The sequence below is a fragment of the Zootoca vivipara genome, chromosome 4, assembly GCF_965207765.1.
Source record: "Zootoca vivipara chromosome 4, rZooViv2.hap1.1, whole genome shotgun sequence".
Lineage (NCBI taxonomy): Eukaryota > Metazoa > Chordata > Lepidosauria > Squamata > Lacertidae > Zootoca > Zootoca vivipara.
In genome coordinates, this window is record NC_142587.1 from 37,009,898 (window position 1) to 37,036,609 (window position 26,712).

At 40.7% G+C, this 26,712-nt stretch overlaps 1 protein-coding gene across 1 annotated transcript; it reads left to right on the forward strand.

Moving 5' to 3' along the window:
* Positions 1-5,883: 5,883 nt before the first annotated feature.
* Positions 5,884-24,735, forward strand: MSL3 (MSL complex subunit 3). Its single transcript, XM_035115973.3, has 13 exons — positions 5,884-6,101; positions 10,218-10,300; positions 10,759-10,854; positions 11,773-11,870; positions 13,159-13,250; positions 14,526-14,648; positions 15,424-15,584; positions 17,377-17,535; positions 17,797-18,059; positions 18,822-18,931; positions 19,448-19,547; positions 20,496-20,580; positions 22,808-24,735. The coding sequence occupies exons 1-13, from the start codon at positions 6,003-6,005 to the stop codon at positions 22,905-22,907; spliced, it is 1,569 nt and encodes a 522-aa protein (XP_034971864.1). The 5' UTR covers positions 5,884-6,002; the 3' UTR covers positions 22,908-24,735.
* Positions 24,736-26,712: the final 1,977 nt, after the last annotated feature.

The following is a 26,712-nucleotide window of genomic DNA, read 5'->3' on the forward strand; positions in this document are numbered from 1 at the left end:
AGCAAAAAGAACTGCATCCTGTATGGAAATCACACACTTGGATTCCAGGTAATGTACAACAATTGTATTGTAATAGCAATAGGCAGACAAAGTTGATTGCAATATAAAGAAGAAAGACATTTTCTAGATGGGAAGATTTCCGGCTGTAAGGTGAACCTCTCAAAACTTCAGGTTCATGTACTTCATGAGAGGAATGTGGAAAGTTGTAAAATGGCTGCTACTCCAGGCTAGCCTTAAATAACCAATAAAGTGATGGGGAAATGCATTAAAAAGTGAATGCATGATTAAGTGAATGAATGATTAAGCCAGGGGTTATCTTGGATAATGGTTGTAGCTCAGCGGTAAAGCTTTGCACATAGAAGGTTCCAGCTTCCGTTCCTGGGACCACAAGCGTAACATGAGTCAACAGTGTGATGCAGCAGCAAAAAAATCTGACGCCATTCTAGGCTGCATCAACTGAAGTTTAGGGTCCCAATCAAAGAAAGTCATAGTCCTGCTCTATTCTGCCTTGATCAGACCACACCTGGAGTTCTGTGTCCAGTTGTAGATACCACAATTAAAGAAGGATATCGTCTAGCTGTTCAGAGGAGGGCAATCAAGATGTTCAAGGGTCTGGAAGCCGAGTCTTATGAGGAACAGTTGGAGGAGCTGGGTATGTTTAGCCTGGAAAAGAGGAGACAGAGAAGATATATAGCCACCTTCAAATATTTAATAGGCTGTCACATGGAAGATAGAGCAAAGTTGTTTTCCCCTGCTCTGGAGGGTAGGACCCGAACCAATAGATTCAAGTTACAAGAAAGGAGACTCTGACTAGACATCAGGAAGAATTTTCTGATGGCAAGAGCTGTTTGGCAGTGGAACAGACCATGAGAGATGGTGGACTGCCCTTCCTTGGAGGCTTTTAAGTAGCGGTTGGATGGCCATCTCGACTCTCATGTATGATCTAGCTGAGATTCCTGCATTGCAGGAGGATGGGCTAGAAGGCCCTCAGGGATACCTTCTAACTCCACAGTTCTATGATTCTGTATCACCATGCAAACAAATCAGAATGAATGCTCAATAAACAGGCCACCTGCAGGAGCCTGGTGTAAAACCACCATTGAATATTACTCTTTCCTTCCCCAACTGCTGTTTTAAGGACTTTTAATATACTCATCCTTCCCTTAGGAGTAGGGAGAAAAAGCAGAAGCAGTTTCTTCAATGACAATAGTGGGTGGTTTTTTATCATTATATTTCATTGTACTGTATAGTGTTGATGCTAATTGTTTTAATAACTTTATGCAGGGCTTTTTCAGTTGGAACTCAGTTCAGGCACCTCTCAGGTCATAAGAGAGGTTATAAGAGAACAAGGGAAGTATTTGTGGTGAGTTCCGGCACCTCTTTTTCCAGAAAAATAGCACTGGTTTTACGTAAACTGCTTTCTGAAGTCCACTTGAAAAACAAAATATAATACCATAAACGGTGAAGACCATAAATCTGATTATACGATGTGTTCCATGGGGCTATATTTCTTCTGTTGCGCAGGTCCCGTCCCTGTTCGTGATCTGCTGTTGCACATAAGAATTGGTAGTTTGGTTTCTTTTACCCACTGTTAGTTTGTTGTTTATGCATAATAACATAAGTTGCCTTATTTTATAAAGACCTGAACTTGGTACGGATTTAGACAGGATATTAAATACGTACCATAAGAGGCTTTGAAAGCAAGTAAGCTTTCTCTTATAAATACAGTGGTACCTCGCTAGACGAACGCCTAGCGGCACGAACAATTGCAAGACAACAACGTTTTGCGATTTTTAGGTAGACTCGGAAGACGAAGTTTTCTATGGCCGTGCCATAGAAAACTTCACAAGATGAAAGTCCCGGGCGCCTCGCGCTTCCGCCGCCATTGCCTGGAGCCCAGCCGCCTTGTGCTTCTGCCGCCCGCCATCGCCTGGCTTCCGCAGCAGCCGGATCCCCCCTCATTCACCTTAAGCCTGCCTGCCTGCACGCGAACGGGCTGTCTGTCTGCTTGGGCGTGAGGGTCCGGCTGCTGGGGAAGGAGGGAGGGAGCCTCTCCCTGTCCCTCCTCCTCCTTCCACCTTCCCAGAGACTTAGGAACTTCCGGAGCGGCCATGGCGGGTGAGTCGGTGCCTTTTTTTGCACTCCCCCCCATAGGAACGCATTGATTAAATTTCAATGCATTCATATGGGAAACCGCACTTCGCAAGACGAAATTATCGCAACACAAAACAACTCGTGGAACGAATTAATTTTGTCTTGCAAGGTACCACTGTATGGATTGTCTCATTTGACTTAAAATGGGAACAAGTACATTTGGCAAATTAGTTCAAAAGATTGTCTTCTTTTCTCTGCATTTTCTATATACATAATAACAGATCAAACTAAAATAATTCCATCATGTCTTTGGAATTTCCCGAAAACATACAAACAGCATTTCGTTTGCTAAAATGTACTCCGCCCCTTGAGTACTCATTCTTTGTCACAAGTTCAGGATTGTTTCCAAACAAATGACCTCATCCCATTTCCCAGAAAAAAAATGCTGTGCTAATTCCCACCCTTGAGTTTCTTCTGAATGCTTCTACTAGAACATTGTGGTTGCACAGCTGGGTTTTGACAAAAGGAACAGTTAATTTTTAAAATAAGTTTCAATGAAATTGAGAAAGCCAAGAGGCGAAAGCAGTTATCAAAATTTAATATGCAGCAATATGGGATGAATAAATAGGTATTAAGACTAGTAAAGGACAGAAGTTGGCTCTCTTACATGGAAAGCAGGAGCAAAAATGGATTGGAGATTTAATTCAGTTTCACAGAATCGGTATTTGGTGGGTCACTGTGGAAAGGCTTCAGGAGTTAGGCTAGTTAGTCAGTCATATCTAGTACCGTAGTTGTACACTAGACTCAGGTAGCTCCTACTTGCCAGCAGAAAGCTAGCCCTCAAAGATAACAATTTTATATCACCAGACTTAACATGACTTAACATGGATACTGGTACCAGAGCCTGCTATAAATCCAGATGCCAACTTTGCTGCCACATACACCCGGACAACACCATTACTGGCCCCAACAACATCAAACATACCATCTCAGGACTATTTAACTGCTCATCTTCTAACATTGTGTATGCCATCAAATGCCAATAGTGCCCTTCAGCTCTCTATATTGGGCAAACAGGCCAAACCCTATGCCTATGGATAAATGTACATAAATCTGACATCAGGAATCACAAGACAGAGAAACCAGTAGGAGAACACTTCAATCTCCCAGGACATTCTATACAAGATTTCAACGTATCTTGATTTCTGTCTTATTACAGAAAAAATTCAGAAACAGACTGGAAAGAGAAGTTGCTGAATTGCAACTCATTACCAAGCTTAAAAGCATGGAGAGACCTGGTCTGAATAAGGACATTGGATTCTTATCTCATTATACATGATAAAGCTTTCTTTAGCCATCTCACCCCTTGCTTTTTCTTGCAAGACCAATTGCTGTAGTTAACAGTCGTTAACAGGTTTACCACTCCTATCAGCCAATCACCCATTCCCACCACCCTTCTGAGTAATACCCCTCCCCACCCTCTGACTATACATAAGGGTCTGGTGACTTCTGTTTCAGTGTATCTGAAGAAGTGTGCATGCACACGAAAGCTCATACCTATGACAAACTTAGTTGGTCTCTAAGGTGCTACTGGAAGGAATTTTTTGAATTTTATTTGTATCCCACAAGATGTGTGGGAATAGGAGTCTTCAATGGTTATACAATTCTTATAACCACAAGTGTGTGTATGTTTTTAAAGATGCAAGAGAAACTGGTATCCGAAGCTTGAGGCTATATTTAACATATTATTCACCTTTCTGCCAAGGTAGTCAAGGTGACAGATATAAAATAATTAACCAACTAACAGTAAAAGCCCAATAGTGAAACAGAAGAGCTGCAGCAAAATAATTAAACATGACTAAGGTCTTGAATCATAAAACAGTAGAAGCCTAAAACAGCAGCAATAAATAACTTAAAAGTCTTGATTGAAAACAAAAGTTTATATATAGTGCCTGTTAAACTCCTGAGGAATTAAACTGACAAATGATTAGCCGGGGGGTGGGGTCTAAAAATGGTTCAGATTAAGCACTGAATAAAGAGTTATAACCAGCAAGGTTTTTATTGGTTTCTCATATCACTTGGTACTGCTGGACTGATCTGCAATAAACCACTTCTGGTCAGCACAGCAAATATTAGGCCAATTGCTTTCTATCTTGGAGGTGCAATCAAATAGCGTTTTAAAAACTGGACTTTTTGCGATTTGGAAAGTGAGGTGGAAATGTGTTGAAAAGTGCAACAATGAACGAATAATTAACTGGAAGACATGTAAGCACACACAAGCAAATTAGGATGAATGTAGGGTGACCCGTAACAAACCAGAACAAATGTTCAATAAAGACCAGGCATAGTCTAATCACCACTTAAGCTTTGGGCAAGCAAAACTGGATGCCAGCTATAAATCACATGGAGTCCGTGAAATTAACTCTTTATTAGCAGAAACCAGGCCAGCTCAGAGGAGCCAGGCCTAATGAGCACAGCAACTCTTCTCAGTAGGTCTTGCCCCATGAGGCAGTTGCGGAGGCTGAAGACCCCTTCCTTCCCACATCTGCCTAAATCTCCTCCTCTCCAGGACTTTTTCCAAGCAAACAGAGACTGCACCTGCATGCAGCCAATCGTTCTGCCATTTTCATGCCTCTCCTGCTTCTGGGAGACAGGGGAGAGGGGAGCTAGCAGCAGCAGGAGGGGGAGGCCCCTTGGCTTCTTCAGCGGCCTGATTCATCTCTGCCTCTGGGCCCCCCTCCCCTCCTGCTTCTGCACTTCTGTCTGCCACAGACTCTTCCTGCTCACTAAACCCTTTTACCTCTTCACTTTCTGACACCTCTTTCAGTCTGCTCCCTCTTCTCCCTGTGACCACTTCCTGGGCTCTGAGGGGGTTCCCCAGCTGGTGCCTCTGTATCCAGCCTGTCCATGACACTGGAGAACAGCTGAATAAACAGGTGGCCTTTTTATTATTATTTAAACCAAACTGTGCATTGAATAAAGCATACAATTTCAATGCATGTTTACAAATGGGAGAATTCGCATCCATTTTGGCAGCTCTAAGGCCTAGAGTTAGGGCAGCTTCACACTGAAATCCAGAATGTATGGTGTATGTATTCATTATTGTTTCTCTATTATATTTTCCCCGCCACACCTTTCTCTAAGAAGCTCAAGGCAAGGTATATACAGACCCTCCAAATGTCCCTATTTTCCAGGAACAGTTCCAAATTTACAGAAGCCCTCCGGTTTCTGATTCGATCCTGGAATGTCCTGCATTTCCTTTGAACGTCCCTATTTTCATAAGAGAAATGTTGGAAGAGCTATGGAGCTATGCGTCCCCTGAGCCATGGAGACTGTTAGAAGACATCTGAATATTAAATGTTAAAAATGTTTAGAATTTTGTTTTTATGTATGCTGGAAGCTGCCCTGAGTGGCTGGGGTATTAATAACAAAATGGACTATTATTATTAATATTATGGAATGGGACGTCCCTATTTTCATCGGAGAAATGTTGGGAGGGTAGGTATGAATGTTACGGTTTCTGCACAACAGTTATGATGCAAGAGGTTAAGCGACCGGTGGTCCAGCGGGCTCCATGGCTGAGCGGAGATTTGTTCCCCGCTCATCGCGCGAACAGCAGCGACAGCGGTAGCATCCCTCCCTTCCTTACAGCACATCCCACCCACACGCCTAGCGAAACGTAGCATTGCAACCGCGCTTGCTTGCTCAGGAGGGCGCCCCGCTGCTTTGTTGCTGCTCTCGCGCGTGCGGCGCGCGTTCTTTCTTCGCTCGCGGACTGTTTTTCAGCGCGGAGGAGAAGACGAGGAGGAAGAGGAGGGGGCGGGCTCAGCCGAGCCGCCTGCCTGCCTTTCCCTCCGCCCTTCTGCCGCGAGGCGTGGCTGAGTCTTCCCTTTCGCCATGATGAACAAATGACCTCGCGGGGAATGAAATTTAAATTCCGCAAAGGCGAGAGAGTTCTCTGCTTCGAGCCGGACCCGACCAAGGCGAAGGTGCTCTATGATGCCAAGGTGAGGATTCCTCCGCCGGGAGGGAGGGCGGGCACGCGCGCCTTGCCGTCTCGCCCCCGCTCCCCTCTTTCCCGTGCGCGCGCGCGCGCGGCGCCCCCCTCCTCCGAACAACCCGCCCGCTAACGGAAGCGGCGGCCTCTTTCTTCGGTGGCGCTTCCGGGTGTTGCAGCTGTTTCCTTTCCCCTCTGGGTGGCTGGGGAACCCAGCTCTGTTTGGCTGCCCCCACCCCGCAACTCAGCCCCACTCCCCAAAGCCAGAGGGGCTTAGGTGCAAAGCAGCTTCCTTGGGCTCCTCCACCTCGCTTGGCCCCATCTAAAGGGGCACATCTTATTGGAGCATATATTATTTTATTTTGTTCCATTGCATATACCGTTGAACGAGAAAGGAGACAACGCAAAAATAGGCGCCAGTCCTCCCCCCCCCCGCTAGTCTCCTCGTCTTATTTTGACGCTTTTCTAGTATAGGTTACCTGGTGACCAGGGGCTGTCCTTTTAAGTGACAACTTGATACACGTGTATGTGGGGTAACCGCTTCCCAAGTTGGCTGTCCGTGTTCTCTTGAGGGGAAGGGGTGGGTCTTACCAGCGCCTGGAGATTTCTCGGATCAGGTACAGGGTCTCTGGGAAAATTGTCCCCACGTTTTAGAAGACAATACCACCGTGTTTACTACCGACTGGCTCTATTTTGTAGCTGTAGAACAACGCTAACCATATCAGCTTAGAAGTAAGCCATACCGAGTTCAGTGGGGCTTATTCCCACTTAAATGGGGATTGCATTTTATGGCCTGGCCTCTGTTCACCGAATATTATCAGCTCAAGCTGCTGCAAAGGTTATATAGAAGGCTGCAGCTGCGCCTTTTCTGCATGGCAAGGCCAATTCCACTGTTCTCTATAGGAGAGAAAGGCCTTCCCAACGACTTCTTAGCTGTGGGCTTCCTATAAGAAAGCTGGTTTATTTTGGCAACACTAGAAACAAGTATCTCAATTCCATGCTAGTTTACTTGGAAGTAATATTTATTCAAATGTTACATATTCTTAAAAGCCCCATGTGGAAATCGCTTCCATGTAGTATTTTGCATGTAACTCAAGTTCAGTTTATTCACTGACCGCAGAGGCACTGGACGGCATGACCCTTTGCAGCTAACCAGAGTGTGCTACTTGGGTGTTCAGGTGGAAAAACAAAACTGCCTCATGCATTTTGTAATGTTTGAACTGGACCCAAGTTCTATTAAAATAAATAGTACTTTGGACAATGAGGGCACTACCAACTTTTTAGCATGGATGGATTTGTCGTATATGTATTCAAAATGGACTTTCTACACCCTCCCCATGCATTGAAAATCAAAGACCTTTAAGAAAAGGACATAGCATAAATAATCTTGTTTATAGTGAATGAGAACTGCTTTTTTAAAAAAAGACGACAAGCATACTTTGTTTTATAGTAATATTTATAAGCTATAAATGAGGCTTACTTAAAACATTTAAGGTAATCTATATATTGAAACAAACTGGTAGGATAATTCTTTACCATCTACCGTGTAGGACTGAAAATAATATATTTGGCTGTAATCTCAGGCATATTTGAAACCATTTCAAATGCTTGGAAAATATATTGCAAAATAGCTTAGGACTGTAGCTTAATATTGAATACAGTGATGGCAATTCCCTGTTATGTACACCAGATTCTTCCAATTCCTGTTAGTCCAAACTAGATTACGCAGCCAAATTCTGTGTATACTTTATTTAGCTGGAAGTAAGCCTGGTGAAAGATATATAGACTCGTGTGCTTAGGATTGTAGCCATAAATTTTATAGGGAACGGCAAAGGAAATAACTGGAAAAACTGTTATATTGCTTTTATACTCTGCAGCCTAATCCTATGCAGAGTTGGTTACACCTAAGTCATTGGAATCAAAGGGCTTTAGTATACTTAACCCTGCATATTGTTGTGGTGGTATTCTTTCCCTTGTTTTGTGGCTTTTGAATGAAATTGTGTGTGTATTGATGATGACTGTTAGAGACAGGTGGCAACATACCTTCATTTGCTTTTTAAAATGGATCTTCAGTAGCAGGCATACTGTTCAGCAAAACACCTGCCAAGCCTGCTGCACCTGTCACCTCCTTTGTTTCCCAGAGTGTGTCTAGTCTGGGCACCTTGGAAAACAAGGATGGTAGCAGGTGAATACAGTATAGCTAGAGTCAGCTCAGGAGTTTCACTGCAGCTACAACAGGAAAGAGAAACTATGGCCCTACATGACACCACCTGGTAAGGGGATGGGGGGAAAGCAGAGTAAAACTAGGATTTACCTTGCTATTATTTCTTTACACAAACACCCCCACTCCCTTTCCAAACTGGTGTCAGGAAGAAGCAGGGTTGTTTTATTTATTTTTTAAAAGGTGTGAGCAGACTCCATCACTTGTCTGAACAGCACACCATTGTGTGCTATCTGGCGAGTCGGGTGTGACAGCAGGCTGGACAATTTCCCTTATCCCAGCTTGCCAGATGGTATGTCAGAAAGGGAGAAGGTTAAATTTTTTTTTTTAAAACAAGGAAAAGAAAAGGAAGTTCTGATTAAAGGAAAGGAGGGTCAATTCTTGATGACACCTGATGGGGGTGGGGTGGGGAGAGCACCAGGACGAGGGTAGTGTGGCATGTGCGGGGGTTTGACAGCTCCCATAGGAAGTGATGATGGAGGAGAGTTTTAGCACACTGGGGTGCAGAAGCAAACAGCCAGAATACGCACAATCAGGTTCTTCCTCTTTTCTGCATTGGTTTTCTTACTCAGTCTTCTCTGTTTATGACAAGTGCCTGATTGGCTTTGATCCGCAAATGTTTTGCCCATCTCAGCCCTATTTTCAACACACCCCTGGCAGCATAGCTGTCAAGTTCTCCCTTTTTTAAAGGGAAATTCCCTTATGTTGAGTAGGCTTCCTCGTGAGAAAAGGGAAAACTTCACGGCTATGCGTGGCAGAAGTTCCACAGATCTGGCAACAGTGTTAAAAACTGAGATATGAAAGCTAGGAGCTAAATGGCACCTTAAACCTAGGTTGTGGGTGCAAAAATGGAATGTCTAGGCGTGCTTTTTTAAAATAACTAGAATACAAAGCTGAAAATGAATGAACTGCAGCTAAATATTGCGTTCATTTTTCACATGGTCTAGTAGTCCTTCCCCTGCCCACCCCCCCTATTATTCTTAAGAAGGTCTATTCTCCAGTCTTCAGAGACTGTGAGGAGGCAGAAAAAAGTGAGGAGGCAGAAAAAGGTCCTCCTTTCCTTTCACTCTGCAGTTTTAATCTGAAATCTTAGGTGCAGTACTGCGCCCAGAGCTCAGAAACTGCTCACACTAATGAAATTCCCTGTCACAAATTTTGCCTAGAACAATGGGAGTTTCAAACACTGTCTGGCAATACTGGTTATTAATAAGGCTGCCACCTTCTTTTCCCTAGGAGCAAGGCCCATTAAACTCAATGGCATGTTTTGAATTGTACTGTTAAGGCTGAAAAAGTACAAAGGTGTGAAGCAATGTCAAGGTGTTTGCTTTGTTTTTACTCAGTGCAGTGGGAAGTGGAGGAAGAAGCAGAGTCGCCAGGGTGGTGCAGGTGAGAGAGACTGGCTACAATGGCATAGGAATCCCAGATGATGGTCAGCCCAGGGTTTCTTCATATGTAGCAGCACCACTGGCTACACAAACCGGTTACATTCTGCCCGCTCCCCCGGCGAAAACTGCAGTCCCTAAGTGCATTGTCTGCCGTTTCTTCTGCAGGATTTGAATACAGCACCAGTTCCTTTCTTAGTATTGGGCTAGAAATCCAGTGTCTGTGTTGTGACAAATAGCAATTGGTGATCCATCCTCAAAACAATGCATTTGAAAAGAGAGCCACTCAGCAATCCCCTACACATTCTCAGTTGCTAAATGTATTGTCTCTGGGTGGTATTCTTGGCTTGGTTCCCCAACTCCTTTCTGAAACAGCTATTGCTTTCACATATGATATTGTCTGTCAGCCTTCAAAATAAACAAGCTTATTTGGAAATGAAACTAATTCTCTTGGTATGAAGTACCAACCTGTAGAATCTATTCCCATGTTTATATAATAATGCACAAATGTTAATAATTTCAGATTGTTGACATTGTTATTGGAAAGGATGAGAAAGGAAGAAAGATTCCAGAATATCTGATCCATTTTAATGGTTGGAACCGAAGGTGAGGATGTATTTAGTACATTGTGCATAGTGCTGCAAGTTCTTTTAATAATTCACAAATAAATAAAATTTCAAATAATCACACCTTTGCAGGGATTGGTACCTGTAATGCCTACCTGAAAGTCAGACAGCAGTTTTAATCATGCTTATCTTGAAGTAAATGTCACTGAAATTGGATTTGCTCCTAAATAACAATGTCCATGGCCAGATTGTGAGGACCTGCCATCGGTGTAAGAGGAGGCATGTCAACTTAACTGCTTTGTGCAATATTTTGTGCATCCACTCATACAAAAAATGTATGCATGATCTCACTAACTTGGATATCAAACTAAAAATCAACATTAACTATATCCCAATAAGCCTTTTAATTATGAACTGACCTGAAATCATATGTATTGTTTCAAATACTACTCCCTGCTGTAATCTTACATTCTCATGCTTTTTAAATAAAATACTCAGTTGGGACAGATGGGCAGCTGAAGATCATGTTCTTCGTGACTCTGATGAAAACCGCAGATTACAACGTAGATTGGCAAGAAAAGCTGTGGCTCGCATGTAAGGATAAAACAAAGTTTGCACCAATAGTCATATCTGTTAAATGCATATTCCTTTTACATACAATTGTGACTTTATACCTGTTGAGGTAGATGTAGCTATTTCTGTACTTCCAAGTTATATTTTTTAACCAGGCTTTTCACTAAACTCTTTTAGCACATGGATGGGAGTCAATTTGTTCCCACTGGGAATTCTAAAAAGGAAAAAAAGCTCTAAAAGCTAACATTCTTAAAACTTCCTACCACTAGTAGTCAGAACAGTTGTGGTGGGTGACAGTGCTCTGCGCCGTGCTTTTTAGAAGAATGGACCACTACTATTTCTGCCCCGCTTGTGTGATTTATTTAGCTATAGCTAACTTTTTAAAGCAATACCTTTTGTTTTCATGAGAGAAGCCACATACCTATATAGATGAAGGATCCCCGCCCCCAGCAATAGTGGGAGCTACTGCTTTTATAGCTTGCTATTCTCCTTGGTAGTGAGAAAAGGCACCAGCAAACCACTCAGTCTTCTCTCAACCTATTGCTGCAGTAGTCCTTAAAAAACTAGAATTGAAACTCCAGGATCAAATCATAGCTTCTGCTTTACATGGTGAGCACTAACCATAGTTAACTGGTTTGGGTGAATGAGTAAACTATGGTTTACTGCCAGCAAGGGAGGGGACTGCAACACACAAGGAAAGGAGGAAGCATATGATAATAATAATAATCTGCCAAGGCTTTTTTGTGTAGCAACAACCTATAGCTAGCGCTATGTATGCATCAGTACCTATGTCTTTGAATCCATTCATGTTCAGGTGAATGGCAAAACACAGGTATATCCTAAAGATTTATGTTTGTATGGTATTTTTGTACTCTTACTGCTTTAAGTAAAATAACAAAATGTTAGGTTGAATGGTAGGCTTTCTTAAATTTCTTTTAGGAGAAGAAAAGGAAAGAAAGGGCGTTGCAGACTGCCTGGTGTTGATTCTGTATTGAAGATCCTTCCTGCTGAAGAGAATGATAAAAGCAGTGAAAAATGTAAGTGGTGTCTGTTTTCTCTGCTTAAGTACAGTGGACGCTCAGGTTGCGAACGTGATCCGTGCGGGAGGCACATTCACAACCCGCAGCATTCACAACCCATGTCTGTGCACGTGCGGGTCGCAATTCGGCACTTCTGTGCATGCGCAAAGCGGGATTTAGCCCTTCTGCGTATGCGCGCACACCGAAACCCGGAAGTAAACTGTTTTGGTACTTCTGGGTTTGGCGCGGAGTGCAACCTGAAAAAATGCAGCCTGAAGCAGCTGTAACCCGAGGTATGACTGTATTTATATATCAACTTTATCAGCACAAAAAGATTTATCTCTAGTCCTAAGAAGCTTACAGCCTTAAGCTAATAAGGGAAAGGAGGGAGAAAACAGAACAGCTTTACTATGGGTTAAACTTCACATGTAAGTCTTATGTACAGAAAAACTTTGACTATTTTTGGTTTGAATTGCTTTTTGTTGATGATAGTGTATGTCCTGCTAAAAAGTACATTCACCTGTAAGGAATTTGGCAACATTTCTGAGTTCAGGTTTTGGAAATGAACATATTTGGAAATGGAATGGAACCGTAGCCTTAAAAGCACATCATATATTTAAGCTTTTCAACACTGGTAGTGGTAATAAGGAAGGTTTACCATACATCCTGCTTGTTCTGATGCTTCAGCAATTAGAACTATTCAGAATCTTTGTTGGGTAATGTCCAACTTATTGTTCCTTGTGAAACCAATTTATTTTCTGTAAATTTCCAATTATTGAAGCATTGTACTAAGAAGTTTCCCAATTATAGTTATTTTTCACTGATATTAAGAAACCTTTCCCATTTTGTCATGAATGAATGAAATTTTATTTGCATCAGCTGTCGGCCATGGCAACAAAAAACATTGCGATATACACAGGGGAAAAAAGTTGATTATATAAAACAAGTTTGTGGTGTGTTTAAATGTGTTTAATTAGTTAAAAGGAAGATTGATAAAGTTTTTAAATAGGCAGATAAATCTAGCTTGAGGATTACTGGTACATCTCCTTTTGTCAAATGAAGTGAGTGCACCCACCTTGTGGAATGCCCTCCCATCAGATGTTAAGGAGATAAACAACTACCTGACATTCAGAAAACATCTGAAGGCAGCCCTGTTCAGGGAAGTTTTTAATGTGTGATATTTTAATGTATTTTAATCTCTGTTTGAAGCCACCCAGAGTGGGCAGGGTATAAATAAATTATTATTATTATTATTGAGTGGGTAAGTGTGCTAAATGTCAAAGGTAACTCATTTTTTCTTATACAGCTATAAGTAGTTCTTCTTCTGATGACAGTGATGAAGGCACAGATGAAGAAATAAAGAGTGAAGAAAGTGACGTGGATGACAAAATAGAAATGGTATGCCAATACAGCTATCTTGACCAGCAAATAAGTGATAAGCTATAAAATACTTCATGGGCAACTATGAGAATTTTCTGGGTATAAAGTGTAGAGACAGTTTCTTACTTGCAAAAGATTAGCTTAATGCAGGGGTTCCCAAACTAAGGCCTGGGGGCCGGATGCGGCCCAATCGTCTTCTAAAGGGTCCAGGAATCAGCATGTTTTTACATGAGTAGAATGTGTCCTTTTATTTAAAATGCATCTCTGGGTTATTTGTGGGGCCTGCCTGGTGTTTTTACATGGGTAGAATGTGTCCTTTTATTTAAAATGCATCTCTGGGTTATTTGTGGGGCCTGCCTGGTGTTTTTACATGAGTAGAATGTGTCCTTTTATTTAAAATCTATCTCTGGGTTATTTGTGGGGTATAGGAATTCGTTCATATTTTTTTCCAAGATAATCCGCCCCCCCCCCACAAGGTCTGAGGGACAGAGGACCTGCCCCCTGCTGAAAAAGTTTGCTGACGCCTGGCTTAAAATTTGTATACAGTGTAAAAACAAGGTACTTTGTACCCTATGGTTTTTGTCACTGGTATATCTCAGCAGACCAGTGGTGGTAAACCTTGGACACAGGAGCCTAGTTCTTCCCAAGCTATGCCCATTAAATATATACCACTTAATATTTCACAGATCGCTAATATCCAAGCAAGCTCCAATGGGACTTGTTTCACCTGGGAGCTCCACTCAGGAGCTGATTCCTGCCACATTGAATTCAAGCCAGTCCACAAAGGAAAATATTAAATCTGATGTCAGGTGGCCGAGAAGTGGGTGGTTCCATCCATCTGTCAAAGTGGCTCATAGGGGCTAGAGAACATCAGGATCTGGCCCATTGTTTGGATCCAGTTTCCCATTTTTGTAGTATACCATATAACTCCAGAATTGTTTTTTGCACTGATCACAGAGGTGTGTTGTTTCAAAGTACAACCTAAATGTAATGTGACTTGCTCTTAAAATGATGAGCGGTGTTACGTTTTTTTTTAAAAAAACCCCAACATGTTTTAAATGAATTTAACATTTCTGTGCAAAAAAAGTGTTAGTACGCAGTTGTTTTAAGTGGATGATGCAGCTAAGATACGTGGAGTATCCCCAATGAAATTAGTGGACATAAGTTGGTTATGCTACTAGCATCAGTTCTGGTTCATATGTTATAAATAATTCCAGTGTTTCTCTCTGTGTAATTTACCTCAGCTACAATATATGAAAAGACTTTTAAAAAATCTTGTATGTATTTGTACAGAAAGAAGAGCAAGAGACTCATACTAAACGGGACATGGAAGAGAGAGCAATAAACATTGAAATTCCTGAAATCTTGAAAAAAAAGCTTGAAGAAGATTGTTACTATATTAATAGGAGAAAACGGGTATGAATAACGTAATCAAATGAAGATGCTTGAAAGCACTTATATCAAATTCTTGTATTCAGAAGATTGAACCATTTTAGTTATTTGTTTCATAAGCTTTATGGAAGCTAGTGAAAGAGTTCTGGATTGATGATGAATAGCTAATTTATATTGCAGAAGGAGTATTTTTTAAAAATAACCCGAATTCTGCAAGAGTATTATTTCTGATCACTTCTTCCATGCTATCCCAGAGTGAGGTTATAGCCTGAGGAAAATACGGTTTGTGCTGCTAAGCTCTGTAGCTCTAAGAGGCAATATGATAGCCATATTCAAGTATCAGAAGGGCTGTCACATGGAAAATGGAACAAGCTTGTTTTCAGTTGCTCCGGACAGCAGGACCCAAACCAATGGATTCAAATTAGGTGGTGGGGTATATGTACATATCCCTTTTTATACCACTCACATAGACAATGCAGCAAATGTGTGGATACAAAAGAGTAAGTTTGATCCCACTGAACATTTAGACTCTGGAACATGGAAGTAAAATGAGTATAGGTTTTATTGGTGGTCAGTAGTTAGCTGCTGCTACTGGAATTTCTATGGCTGCTTTACTCTCCAAACAGAGAAGGTTGGATGCAAAGTTTCTCCTGTACACTTTATTTTTCTGAGTTCAGGCTTGTCTACTTAAATGTGTATTTCAAAAGAATGGGGGTAAGCAGATCTCAGATATCATGAACTTGTATTATCTTGTTGCATAAATAATTCCTTCAATTTGGCCATTGATTGATTCATCTAGCTGGTGAAACTGCCATGTCAGACAAATATAATAACCATCTTGGAATCGTACGTGAAGCATTTTGCCATCAATGCAGCTTTTTCAGCCAATGAAAGATCACGGCACCATCAGATGTCTTCACACACCAACTTGAATGTGCACTATATCCCACCAGAAAAGAAGTAAGTAAGCAAGCGCTTTTTTGTTTTATGTATCTAAAGTATCCTGCTTGAAATGAAGGCATAAGTTTTCAAAGCAGTATGTGCTCACTTACAAATGAACTTGGTCACTCTGAGGATAAAGTGAAAGGTTAGCTGACACAAGCAAATATAATGCTTGAAAATGCAATATGGAGATGGATCTCATTGAGCTGTAAAGGCCATCGTAGGAGCTGTTAAAATTACCTTTGTAGTAGAGGTAATGTAGATACAACGTAAGGAGTTGGTTTGGGCAGGTTTTGTCTTGGAAGTAAAAGGCAATTGTTTTTAAATAGAGATACGTTTAGCAGGCCTTTTAGTAGCAACCTCATTTTCTGTCCCTGAGCATAAGCTCCAAAATTTAAGGTTCCCTAAATGGCAGCTCTCAGGAAACACCAGGTACATATAGAGCCTTTTCTGTATGTCATTTATGTTTATATAAAGTCATCTTGTATAGTTAATGACAAACTTAGTTGGTCTCTAAGGTGCTACTGGAAGAAAATAAAAATTCATTTTTTAAAATTTTGTTTTGTATAGTTAAGATAGTAAGCAGAGTGAAGATGTAGCAGAGGGTTTAAATCTTCGCTGTGTTATTTAAAGGGTGTGTGGTGTTTTGCCTGGGTGTTTGTTGATTTGGTTGTTTACCAAGCCATAATATCTAAATGCAGTTTCCCTCACCAGATACATCTCTTGCAAGAAGATAGTATCAAAACAGATGTTTCATGCTAGCAGTCTAAATTCTTAACTCAATAAGTTTTAAGTTGTTTCCAAAACCTTCTAAGCTCACTGCTCGCCTCAAATGACCTCACCTCTCTGCCTGCCAGCAGTACTTAGCTCATCCTGTCCCTAAGATCTATGTGAATTTTTCCCAGTCCTACTTTGACTTCCCCTGCCGTCACCCCTTTCCCTCAAGTCTGTTTATTCTCAGCATATGATCTACTCTTCCCCTTCCTTCAGCAACCATTTTTCTGAGCCCTCTTTTCATAATTCCAGCTTCCCAGACCTTAGCTTTCCGGCTTCCCCAGGCAGCCTGCTATTTTCTTCCCACATTGCGTAAATAATATTTTCACCTGACAAGGTGTTTGGTTCAGTTACAGTGTTGTATCTTTGTCCTTGCTTGTTTCATATACTTTCACACCCTTTATACTTGTGATAATGTGACACAGTTGTTTCTACAATGTATGCTGGCTACTCTGTGTTTAGTGGGGAATTGACTTCCTATAAATCTGACTTTCTATTCTCAGCATCATCCCTGTAAAACTTCAGAGATATAGTCCCCAGCTTCCAGCCTGGAGCAAGAGCTGGGGCTTGTGATAGCTTAGAGAAGCTCTGGCCAGTTCATAAACACAGTGAAATATCAATGAATCCAGCTCTTCTCCAGAGCTTTGGGGTGGGGAAGGGAAAGGAAGGGAATTGTCCTCAATCTCATGCTGTGCTTCAGAAGCACTTCCATGTGGTGTGATGTGAGACCCATCCATTCCTCCACAGGGGAAGAACCTTGGTGACTTCAAATTTTGGTTGGCTGTCAAGGAAGGCATTCCAAAATTTGTGGACCTGTACTCAAGAAGCGTAAATGTTCATGAATTTGTGCTCTTGCGTGTCGAGGCCCCGTGACCACCCAGTTCCCTAGAGAATTCCCTAGAGTTCAGATAACTTAAAATGTACATTCATTTACCATTTCTGTTAAAATTGTCTGCCTTATGACATGTTAACATAAACATATTTAGTTAATTATAGAAAATATTTATTCATTTCTTTTGCAACCTTAACTTTCTAGTGTTGAATTGTGTAAAGAAATGGTGGATGGGCTAAGAATAACATTCGACTTCACTCTTCCTCTGATTCTTCTGTATCCCTATGAGCAAGCACAGTTTAAGAAGGTGACTTCCTCCAAATTTTTTCTTCCAATCAAAGAGAGTGTAGCAAACACTAACAGGTAGGTTGGGTGCTTCTTTTGTTCTCTTCTCTGGAGTATATTTTTAAGTAGATGGTGTAACTGCAGTGTGTTTAACCTTTGCTTGCTTTTTGTGATAGTGAGATTGGTTTCAAGTAGGCTAAGAACAAGTAGAAGACAGTAGTTTTGAAAAACATGGAAGTCCCATTGTTACTATAGCTAATACTTTTTTTCTGCATAACATACAGTTGCGTCGGTAAGCACTTACCACTTTAGTGCACTTTTATTTTTCTCTTTCTTCAGAAATCAAGAAGAGCTTTCCCCAAGCCCACCACTTCTGAACCCGTCGACTCCCCAGTCCACGGATAGTCAGCCTGTGACGGGAGAGTCAGCAACACCAAAACGCCGAAAAACCGAACCTGAAATACTGCAGTCCCTAAGGCGCTCCACACGTCACACATCCAACTGTGACAGATTGTCGGAAAGCAGTTCTTCGCCACAACCAAAACGACGGAACATTGAGGGTCCCACTTCAATGCCAAAATTGTTTTTGCACCTTGAAAAGAGTATGTCGTTGTAGCAAGGTGGAGAAATTATTTAGTGGGGGAAGTGGCAGACACCATTTTGTTGTAAACATTATTTGTCATCTGTTACTTTTTAAGAAGTAGGGAAGGACATTTGTCATGTGCATGCTGAGTGTTATAGTAGTAGTGGAAGGAAAGTAGGTACTGGTGGCACTGAAACCTTTCCCTCTGGGTAGGTAGCTTGGATGCATATAATTTCAACTGCCTTCACTCCCCACTCTGCTTAAGTAGACTTGCTTCAAACATAGAATAAAGCCCAGAATAATCAGCCTTTGACTGATTAATGTTCTATGTCCTATTAAATGTGTCCATGGGATGGGTTATTGGTGTGGTCTTGTTCTTGTTTTTATTATGTATTTTGTGTTCTCGTTTTGTATTTTTATGTTGTGAACCTTCTTGTGATCTTCCAATGAAGGGCAGTATACAAGTTTAATAAATAACAAAATAATAATAATAAATCATGCATGAATTGTGTTGATACAAGGTCATCTGAAAATAATTTCTTCCTGGTCACCTGATCAATTCCTGGAAAACAGATTATTATTATTTTTGACATGTGACCTGAAAGATACCAAAGCCAAGTTCAGAGGCTCATGCCTGGGTGAGCGCTTTCCCTAGAAGGTAATGACCAAAAAAGTCCTGAGGAGCTTTTGATTACAGCTGGAAGAAGCCTCACACAGGCGAATAAAAGTTCTGTTCCTGATGCATCAGTGAATAATATAGCTCTCTGCTTTTCTTTTGAAGAAACTCCTGTCCACAGTGGGTCATCGTCACCCATCACGTTGACTCCTAGCAAAGAGGGTGGCGCAGTATTTCCTGGTTTTGAAGGCAGAAGAAACAATGAATTAAATGAGGTAAGCTCTTAGTCTTAGCAGGTTCTTAAGATTAAATTTCGTTAAAAGAACTAAATTTAGCTGTGAACCCAAGTTGTCCTTAGTCTCTCTAGAAAAAGAGCACCTGCAAATGTACACATGGCTCCCACTTTGCTGCTTCCCTAGCATGAGCGGAAACAATACACCACAATCTCTGAGTTCCAGACAAGATTATTGTGTCCAAACAGACTTTATGGCTTGTTTTTCTCCAAATGAAACATAGCATAGAGCCAAGGTTTGATCTTGAATTACTAATTGTGGTTTGTTTGAGCAAAACAAGCTGAGATCCCTGGTTCAGATGTCATTTGAAGCAGGGATTGTGTTTTTTTGGTCCCACTGATGCTAGGTGAGGAACACAGTGAGACAGAGATCTACATTCATAATAAACCGTTAATTATGGTTTGTTGTGTTGTACGAGCTGGGCCTATATAATCACTTGGGGATATTATTATGGACCATGCCTTGATGTATTCTTAAACGTGCTAATTTTATGTTTAGGTGTTGTCATGGAAACTTATGCCAGAGAGCTATCCCCCAGGTGATCAGCCACCACCACCTTCTTACATTTATGGATCTCAGCATTTGCTACGCATGTTTGGTAAAATACATTTTTTTACTTTAAAAATAGACTCTGTATAGTGCTAAGGTCCTATACACAGTTACTTGGATGTAAATAACACTTTGTCCCAATGAAGTTTGGATTGGATTTCTACAGTAACACTTCCAAATAAGCAATTTGAGCTCTTGAGAGAATTTGAGTTTCTCTTTTAGGTACTGTATTCTCCCATATCCAGATATACTTTATCTACTCCATCTTCTGACCCTGGTGCAAGAATTCAAATACTGAGTGTTTCCTGTTAAACTAGTATTGGCTTACTAAATCTCAAGCAGGTCATTTTAAAAACATACATTTGTTCAAACTGGGTGCTAATGTGGGAAGCTCAGCTAGTTCATTTCTACTAACTGTTGTGCTGGGGGAGAAATAAGGATGGGATACAGTGGCTGTTGTTTTAAGCATCACATGAATTTGTTGCAGGTCACTGCAGATGCACCTGAACTGTCACTTGTTGAAGTGTTACGAAAAGCTGGTAGTGCAGCTCCAAACTGGAAGACAAGCTATTTTAGCAATCAAATTGACCTGCGTATCCTTGCAGCATATTTGTCATTTGATTTAAGTACTTCTATTAACACATTTTTGTTCAAAAAATTAAAAATTTAAAAAATCACTTGTCCAATTATCTAGGGGCACCTCTTGACTTGATCTAGTTGTATCAAATTCTGATGAACAGCATAGCAGGGCACATTCACTATCTTCATCAGAAACTGTTACGGGCTGAGCCACAAGCCATTCTGTATGCCTTGAGGATCAATATACTTTTACAAATGGAAGAAAACCACCAGAGTATTCTATACTCATAGATTATTGTATTGAGCAATGGGAAACTTAACTTTAAAAAATCACATTTTTCTTTTGTCTTTGCACAGTTGCATAGAAACGGATTAAAAATTAACTATAATAATGTCCCCCCCCATTTTGTTTCTACAGTAAAGCTTCCTGAGATACTTGGGAAGATGAGCTTTCCTGACAAAAACCTAAAGGCATTAGTAAAGCACTTTGAGTTGTTCCTAAGGTAACTTGACCGTGAATTATAGAAAGTCTTTAAGTCTAAATATTCAAGGGCACCTAGTAACTGCAAGAGCAATCGTTTTAATAATGGAAGAGACCTGTGCTATGTGACTGTTTAGCTTCGTCTGTAAGAAAAGTGAGAGGGTGTGCCCAACAAGTTAATTCTACCTTCACAAAGGGCTTCCTGTTAACGTTTTGTATAATAAGAAGCTGACACATTGTTTCATTTGTGTATCCTCCGATTGCACTTAAGTGAAGTGGGAACTTTGGTGTAAGGAGTGCTTTAGATGCACAACAGGATGTGTGCATGGTCACCCTATACCTGCATTATATGATGTCCATTGCTGTCCTTAGCATCCATTCTCGATACACCAGTGCTTCAGATTGGCCTACCATCTATGCGGTGCACACACAGTTGCCATTCAGAATTGATATTTGTTCATTATATAGAAAACTGAATTAGCATTTCTACCATATACTACTAACTTGATCATTCTTCTGATTTGAGTTTGCAGCTAGTCTTATTTGTACGAGGAGTAGGCACTGTGGAATTCAATTTGCAATAATGATATGTGACCACTAGTCTGTACCAATACGCAGTTAATACAGTGCCAGGCAACATTAGCTGCCTGAGAGGCTGCAAGTATATTCAGTTAAGCCTTAGTTAGAGAAACTAGAGTATTTTTAGGCTGTAACCCCCTGCCCAGTTACTTGGGAGTAAGCCCCATTAGACCCAGTGGGCTTACTTCTTAGTAGACATGTGTAGGATAGTATCGTCAGAAGCTGGAACCGAGAGATGACGTAAAATTGATTTAAAAAAAATAAATGAGCTTTATTTTTATTTCTCGCACTGCAGCATGAAACCATCATATAACACATATCTAGCTCAGTCCCTGCCATCTCCAGTTGGGCTGGGAAGGACTTCTGCCACTTCCATTCTGTGTCAATGGATTAAAGGGCTCTGCATGAGGCAGCTTTAGTGGCCTATGAAAGTGAGATTGCTGCTCCTATTTATGCCAAAAAGTAGAGCTGTGTAGAACAAACCTCACTGTTGGCACACCTACCAGCCTATTTTTTCATCCTCCCTGCTCAGAGAAGGCAGGGAGGTTTGAAAACAATAGTTCCCACCGTCTCTTCTTCTCCTTATCCCTGTGATTTGAGAGAGAAACCGTGTGGACACAGTGGAGGTGGCACCATGTCCTGTGGAGAGCCTAGCACTCTGTTGATCCCTCAGAGGAGAGAGAGGGCAAAGAGACTTTAAAGCACTTTAAAGGGGGCCAGCCTGGCTGACAGTTGGCTCTGCCCTTTCCTCAATTCCAGACCAAGTTGGATTGGCACAAGCAGTCCCTGGCTAATTGGGAGCGGCTGTGTTCAAGACAGCTGCGGCAAGACAGCTGCACCTCTGGAAATTAGTTTTCACTGACACTCGTTGCTCCGCTTAATAACACCAACCCGCCCAAAGTGACTGCCTGGCTAATACGAAAATTAGGCTACACAGTTAGGCTACACAAACAGATATCTCTAACTTGAAATATAATTCTCTGTGTTATGGCAGTGCCATTTTTACTTTAGCATAATGACTTGTTGAAATGTAGTGACGGGTTGTCTGATCTTATTGTAATTTGATTGCCAAGTTCCAAATCCAAATCTTGAGAGATACCTTTGAATTTTTCCACATGTGTATCTCAGTACTTTACTGGCATGAAATGGGATTCATAAGTAGAGACTGCAGAAGCTGAGTAAATGCCAGCAACAAGAATGAGTGCTTGTTGTAAGTGTATTGCAGATTCAAGGAGAACACCAAAGGGTTAAATTAAAACCATTTCCTGTGTATTACAAATGGCATTTTAATGTCCTTGGGAAACCAAAAAGGAAAGGGTTGCAACAACAAATAACTGCATGTTCAGTGATGGTAGACTTTAGTTGCTTAGTCTCAGAAACCAGGAAATATAAATTGTAACATATCTCTGAATTACAAGAATACTTGGCTTGAAGTCAGCAAGTAATACATTAGAGAATTACAAGCTCAGCAGATTTGAGTTGTGAACTGACTAATTTTGATCTTCAGCAGCATCGCTGGAAATGTGGCAACAAGACTCTAAAATCTTGAAGGTGTGACTCCCATTAAGGAAATTGATTTTTGTAATATTCTGTGTTGGATGTTTGAAAAATTACCTATGTAGGTATGTTAGAGAATTACAGAACTCTCAATACATATTCTGATTTTCCAGGTTTTTGGCAGAATACCATGACGACTTTTTCCCAGAATCATCTTATGTCGCTGCCTGTGAGGCCTACTATAGTACAAAAAATCCACGAGCCATCTACTGAAGCAATCCATATTCACATAACCAACTGTACATACTCCATGGCTACTACTTTACTTCACTACTTCAAGAGAAAAATCAAAATACTTTGTTGTAATATTACAAAGGGAGTTCCTCTAAGTCATTCTTTTGACATAAGAGAATCACATTTCATTTCAGAGGTATGCTGACATTGCATTCTAGCACCAGATAACCTTCACTTCTAGATAAAAGAAGCTCTGCATTGACTGCTGATGCATAGAACTGCATACCAATACAGCGATGAAAAGGAATAGATGCATTAGAACAGACTTCACGAGAACTAACCATGGTGCGTTCCACTTTAACATGAGCTTGCTTCACCTTGAATTCCTGGAACACCACCTCCATTTAAGGTGAATCTAGGAGTGGCAATTCTACAAGTTTTTCTCATTTGGAATTTGTACCTCATTACATGAAACTATTTTGACATAAAGTGATATTTACAGAAGAAAGAATATGCAAGGGTTGTATTAGCATGATCTCAGTTTAAGATTTCTGTGGTTGGGGGAGGAAGAACCCAGGATTGCTTTTAAGGATGCACTTGCATTTTCCCACGGTAGGTGTGTTGGCAATGCCTGAATAGCTTGGATTTGGATTAATGCACCCCATACGTGATTTGAATTGCTTTGGTGATTTATTTATTTTTGTCAGCAATTGTTAAGAACAGGGTGTACTTGTTCTCGGGAATGAAGAATGCCACAGTGACAATTACTTTGGCAAGAGTTCTGAAAACCAACAGTGGCTGCTAAATGAATCTCTGGTATGGGTTGTTCAGCTTGAGGTGCAGATTTTGTTTAGATTAGTTTAGGAGTATGTGTGCTGCTACATAGGTAGAGATCTGGACATACAGTTGCCTGCTGGCGTTATCTTAACGTGGTAACGTCTGATGATATATAAATGAAATAGATTTTGTTTCATATACTAACTAGACTTAAATAACCTTTAGAGTTAAACTCATATGCCTATGCCAGCAAAAATAGCTTGCTCAATTAAAATACTTTAATTTAGCCTCTGTAATTGAGAAAGCCAGTAGGCAAATAAGAAGGGCTGACACTATCACTTAAGTAGTCTGATACTGTATCCACACTACTTGAACCCCACCCCCTAATTTTATTAGGCTTTGTATTGGTCAGCTCAACTTATGAATTAAGAATTTAATATTTCCATGGGACAGAGTTACCTGAATACTAAGTTGCCCATAAATTTGTAGCAGCAGCAGCAATTGGTTAAGGCACCAAAATACTTAACACTTGTGTCATTGCTCCCAAATGTTGGGATAATTCACCTAGATGACTTCTCCCTAACAAATGATTGCACCCTGTTTTATTAAACAAAGTCCCAGGTTGTGAGCCTAGTCAGTTAATAATTTTGAAGTTTCAGCGAAAATACGTTTAGACTCTGACCCGATTGACACAGATAGCAGGCCTACTGTTGTAACAGGTTGGCTTGTGCAGGCAGGAGACAACTGCGGGTAGAACGGTTGCAAGGTGTGGTGGGGCCATTTAATTTGTGGACTATTGCTGTTTTGGGTGCTAGAGTTTGATAAATGTATTGGTTCCACACAGGTTTGCTTTCCGACTATAGGACCTAAAGTGCTTTGAATGATTTTGGTCTCCAGTTTGAAGTTTTATAATGACAAAAGCATTTGATAGCCTTGATGTAAATATTGTTTGTACAAAATGGTTAAAATAATTAATAAGTTAATATAGAATAGAAAAACTTGATATGTAATTCCTTCCATTGTGTGTTCAGCTGTTTGGCAAATGACTTTTGTTGTATTCAGTGTAAAGAAATAAAACGGCTGAAGTGAACCATTCCTTTATTCATTTATGCATTTTACATATCTTAGTACATCAATTATCATTGTTTAACTTACACTCTTTGACTTCTATACACTCCCCCCCCCATTGGATCTTATTTAATCCTTGTGAAGCTGCTTCTCCTTAATTACCAAAAGTGAACCATTCCTGTGTAGTTGCTGTTAAACTGTAAAAAAAGGCATATTTGGGAGCCCAAAATACTACTTTGTGTATCTGTTAATTTGCTAGTGCAGCATGGTAGTTAAAAGCCCTGTTCAAAAGGATTGTGTCCATCCTGTTTTCTGGGTACTTCACTCAAAAGATCCAGTCCATATCCAGTTCTTTCTTAACATTTTCTTGCATGTAACCCAGAGTATGGGTACTTATAACCACAATGCTCTTTCACAAAACTGAAAAGGGGGTCTACTTCTACGTAGAGAAACTTTAAACTTATGACTTTAAAGAGGAAGCCTTTTTTCTGGCTTTCTTCAGATTACCTTGATAACTCACTGGCCTCATCTGCCCCTGATTAAGTTATTCTACATAGTTGTTTACCCAGGTATGTACTCATGCACATATACAGAAAACAAAGCACTGCTCTGTTACTATGTATATCTATTTCTAAGGAAATGCAAAAAATACACATGAGAAGCCACAACTTTTTCCATGACTAGGCTTGTCCACACATCCGCTTGTCGCCCTGCTTTCCCCCAGGGAAACCCAACTCTTGATGGCTGAATCGAAGAAATGTCAGTTGAGTTTTCCAGGGGAAAGCAGGAAAGTGACAGGACAAGCAGAAAATCTCCTGTACCTGTGCTTTCTAGGCACAGGAGAAGCAGCAGTGTGGATGACCCCTGTATCTGAGATAAAAATCACTGAATTATGTACTGATGCCCTTTCTAACAACAGAAGATTAAGTAGCCTTCTAACAACAGAATATTAATAGAAGTGGCCAACTTGTTTGTGTGAGTGAGAGTAGACCTAGATCGGTAATTCTGCTGCCATCATATATTTCCTCCGCCTGACAATTAGTCTTTCCTCCATCTGTGTGATGATCCTAGAGTACAGAATGCATCCAGCGGGCATTGAGGAAAATATGAAAATACATTTATAATTATGATGAAGCACTAACTGCTTAAGAGCCAGCAAGCTTTTGAGTGAAGGAAGGAAAAAACACACACCTTGAGACTGAAACATGAAACAGTTGTGAAACAAAACCCCATCTTAGAACATCGTTTTTCCTATTTACAGGGAAGCAACCTGACACGCATCAATCTGGTTTTGCAGCTGTAATGACGAACTCTTGACACCAATTAAGTTAGCTGGTCTATAAACCATTCCAGCTAAGCTGCTTTTGAAGTTGGTGTGGGAAACTGGGTGATAAATTATGCTACAGTATTGTGAGTCCCACTGCTTGTTGAAGTTTATAATGCTGCTGCTGTATTCATACTGACATCAAAATATGGTAGCTTTTATATCCAACCAATTGTTGCTATGTATGAAGTGTTTATGCTTAGAAAAATCCTCGCCATTATGCAAAAGTGAACCTAATTTCACATTATGCAGCCAGCAACCATTTTTGGTACAGTTCCATATTCCTCTTTAAAACAGTAGCTGAGTCAAGCTAAAGGGTGTCCAGAAGAACAAGATTATTTATTTAAGGATGAACCAAATTATTAAACACAATTACTTAACAGGTTAGATATTACGGTAGAATTGGGCTTTGCTTACTTACCAGCAGTTATCTATTGAGTGTGTGCATGTATATGTGGATTAAGAGTGAATTAAGCTTGACAGATTGGAGACACATAGCTCTTTGGGGTCCCCCCCCCCCCCGAGGGAAGTAAAAGGGATTCACTTTCCTTCATAATCCCTTATCAGAGGGAAGGGGGGCTTTTATGTCTTACTTTTATGCTAAAATATTTAAGAGGCAGTAAAGGGGTGTGTTCTTGCTTGTACACTTTTTCGGTTTGTTTGTGTCCTCTGATA

What these genes read in the sequence shown, in the direction of transcription:
- MSL3 (XM_035115973.3), top strand. Translation starts at nt 6,003, where the DNA reads ATGACCTCGCGGGGAATGAAATTTAAATTCCGCAAAGGCGAGAGAGTT. An exon ending in TGGATGACAAAATAGAAATG is followed by an intron (nt 13,251 to 14,525) that starts GTATGCCAATAC and finishes GTATTTGTACAG; the next exon opens with AAAGAAGAGCAAGAGACTCA. An exon ending in AGTGTAGCAAACACTAACAG is followed by an intron (nt 17,536 to 17,796) that starts GTAGGTTGGGTG and finishes CTCTTTCTTCAG; the next exon opens with AAATCAAGAAGAGCTTTCCC.